The sequence below is a fragment of the Sinocyclocheilus rhinocerous genome, unplaced genomic scaffold (genome assembly GCF_001515625.1).
Source record: "Sinocyclocheilus rhinocerous isolate Xijiao unplaced genomic scaffold, SAMN03320098_v1.1 C36791470, whole genome shotgun sequence".
In the NCBI taxonomy this organism is placed as follows: domain Eukaryota; kingdom Metazoa; phylum Chordata; class Actinopteri; order Cypriniformes; family Cyprinidae; genus Sinocyclocheilus; species Sinocyclocheilus rhinocerous.
In genome coordinates this window covers 1-1793 of record NW_015785976.1, presented here as the reverse complement: position 1 = coordinate 1793, position 1793 = coordinate 1, and the positions used below count along the sequence as shown (strand labels likewise).

Here is a 1793-nt window from a genome sequence, read left to right as displayed (position 1 = left end):
AAAGGAAAACTTGAAATCGCATCATATGACCCCTTTAATTAGTTTATTGCACTGCATATCAGATTTTCTTCCATATCAGACAACTCTAGTGCTGCATGTCATTTTAAATTAAGTACTGAAAATACTGAAAATAAATGGTTTACCTTTGTGAAATTAAGGCAGCTGTAGTCATAACCATACCATGGAACACCCATCACAAGTTTCTTTGGCTCTATGTTCATGCTGATGTATTGATCATAGGCTGAAAAACATGTCTAAACCTTAGGTGTGCATTATTATACAATGGTTTGTAACATGAAAACAGGCATTATTAATAATGTTATGGTCTAACCAACTGTTGTTCAGTTAACATAATCCAAAGAGTGGGGTTCAAAAGTTATATAAATATGCGGTGATGACGGCATACAGGGAAGGGATATTTTGGAAATGTCATCAAGGAAGACATGTCAGATTTGACATTTGTGGCAAAGGACAAACTATGTAGAACACCCGTACAAAAGCAGGGTTCAATAACAAAAGCTCTTAAGTTTTTATTTTATTTTTTCAAGAAATCACTTACCTGTCAATGTCTGATTGAACGGGGCATTTGCCATGGCAATACAATCACCCCAGATCTGGCTTTGCTCATCATAGGACATAACAAACAAGAGATCGCATGAATCTGCAATGGCAAGGTAGTCATAGCAACGCTTATCAATGCATTTGGGCGACCAAGCCACATCAAATGATACCTGTGATTCAAGATAAGAAGACAGTACGTCAAGGGCTTTTAAAGTAGCTATACCACACAGTTTCCAGTGATATGCCGTTTTACCTGAGAGCCTGGGATCTCTGTGTGGAAACTTTCAGTGGTTTCCTTGACAAGGGCTGTCAAAGCATAGTATTCAGGGGATCCGGTCTCCACTGCCTGCTCAACGTCGATGTTTATCCCATCCATGAACCGACTCTTTGCCAACTGGACTTTTTCCTGAATCCAAGCTGTCCTATTTACTGGATCCACAATATATGAGAGTGGCACATCTCCTGTGAAAAACATTGTATCCATCACCATCACACACAACAGTGTGACTGACTAAAACAATGTCAATTTGATCACTGACACTGATAGTCACTATTACTACTGTTCATACTTGGTGATCTGAAGAAACCCTAATCTTAAGTTTTAGATTTTGCCACATACAATTGCCAGCTTGTTGAAAATAGGTGGGACATTATTATTATTATTACATTGAAGGAGAGACAGAACACCCTAGAAACACCCTAAGAAACTAAATAGAAATGCCCTGGCAATAACCCACAATATTCTAGCATCATGGTGGTGGATTTTGCAAGGGGAAGCGCCACACAGGTTGTTGAGAAAATGTAAAAATCTTGTTTGATTTGAAATATAGGCTACATCATGCTTATAAAAAAGTGAAAAGTTTGCTATATGTTCAGTCGAACCCTACCTTTCAGGACCACACGAGCTCCTTTAGAGTGAGCGTAACACATGAGCTCAGCATCATATTCTCCAAAAGCTGCAACCGTTGTCACTTTGGTCCAGTCATAAAACTTCCAAGTCTTTTTCCCAACATCAAATACAAAAACCTGGAAAAGATGCAGTAATTACATGTGTTTAGCAGCTTTATCTCAGTATAAAGATAATAATTTTTAATGTCTTTATTGCATGATACAATGCGATAGACCCTTCTGCGGTCTTCGGTCATTTCTGACCGGAGAAGTTTACGTTTTGAATTTTTAAAAATCACAACTTGGTGACTTTTATGGCACTTGGAATGTGAACACAGAAAAAA

At 38.1% G+C, this 1793-nt stretch overlaps 1 protein-coding gene across 1 annotated transcript; it reads right to left on the bottom strand.

Moving 5' to 3' along the window:
• Positions 1 to 143: 143 nt before the first annotated feature.
• Positions 144 to 1706, bottom strand: LOC107736576 (di-N-acetylchitobiase; the record flags this gene model as incomplete). Its single annotated transcript, XM_016547958.1, has 5 exons — positions 1674 to 1706; positions 1449 to 1587; positions 815 to 1023; positions 560 to 731; positions 144 to 241 (listed from the first exon to the last, which is right to left on the bottom strand). Coding segments are annotated over exons 1-5 (651 nt in total), but the record flags the coding sequence as incomplete, so codon positions are not given.
• Positions 1707 to 1793: the final 87 nt, after the last annotated feature.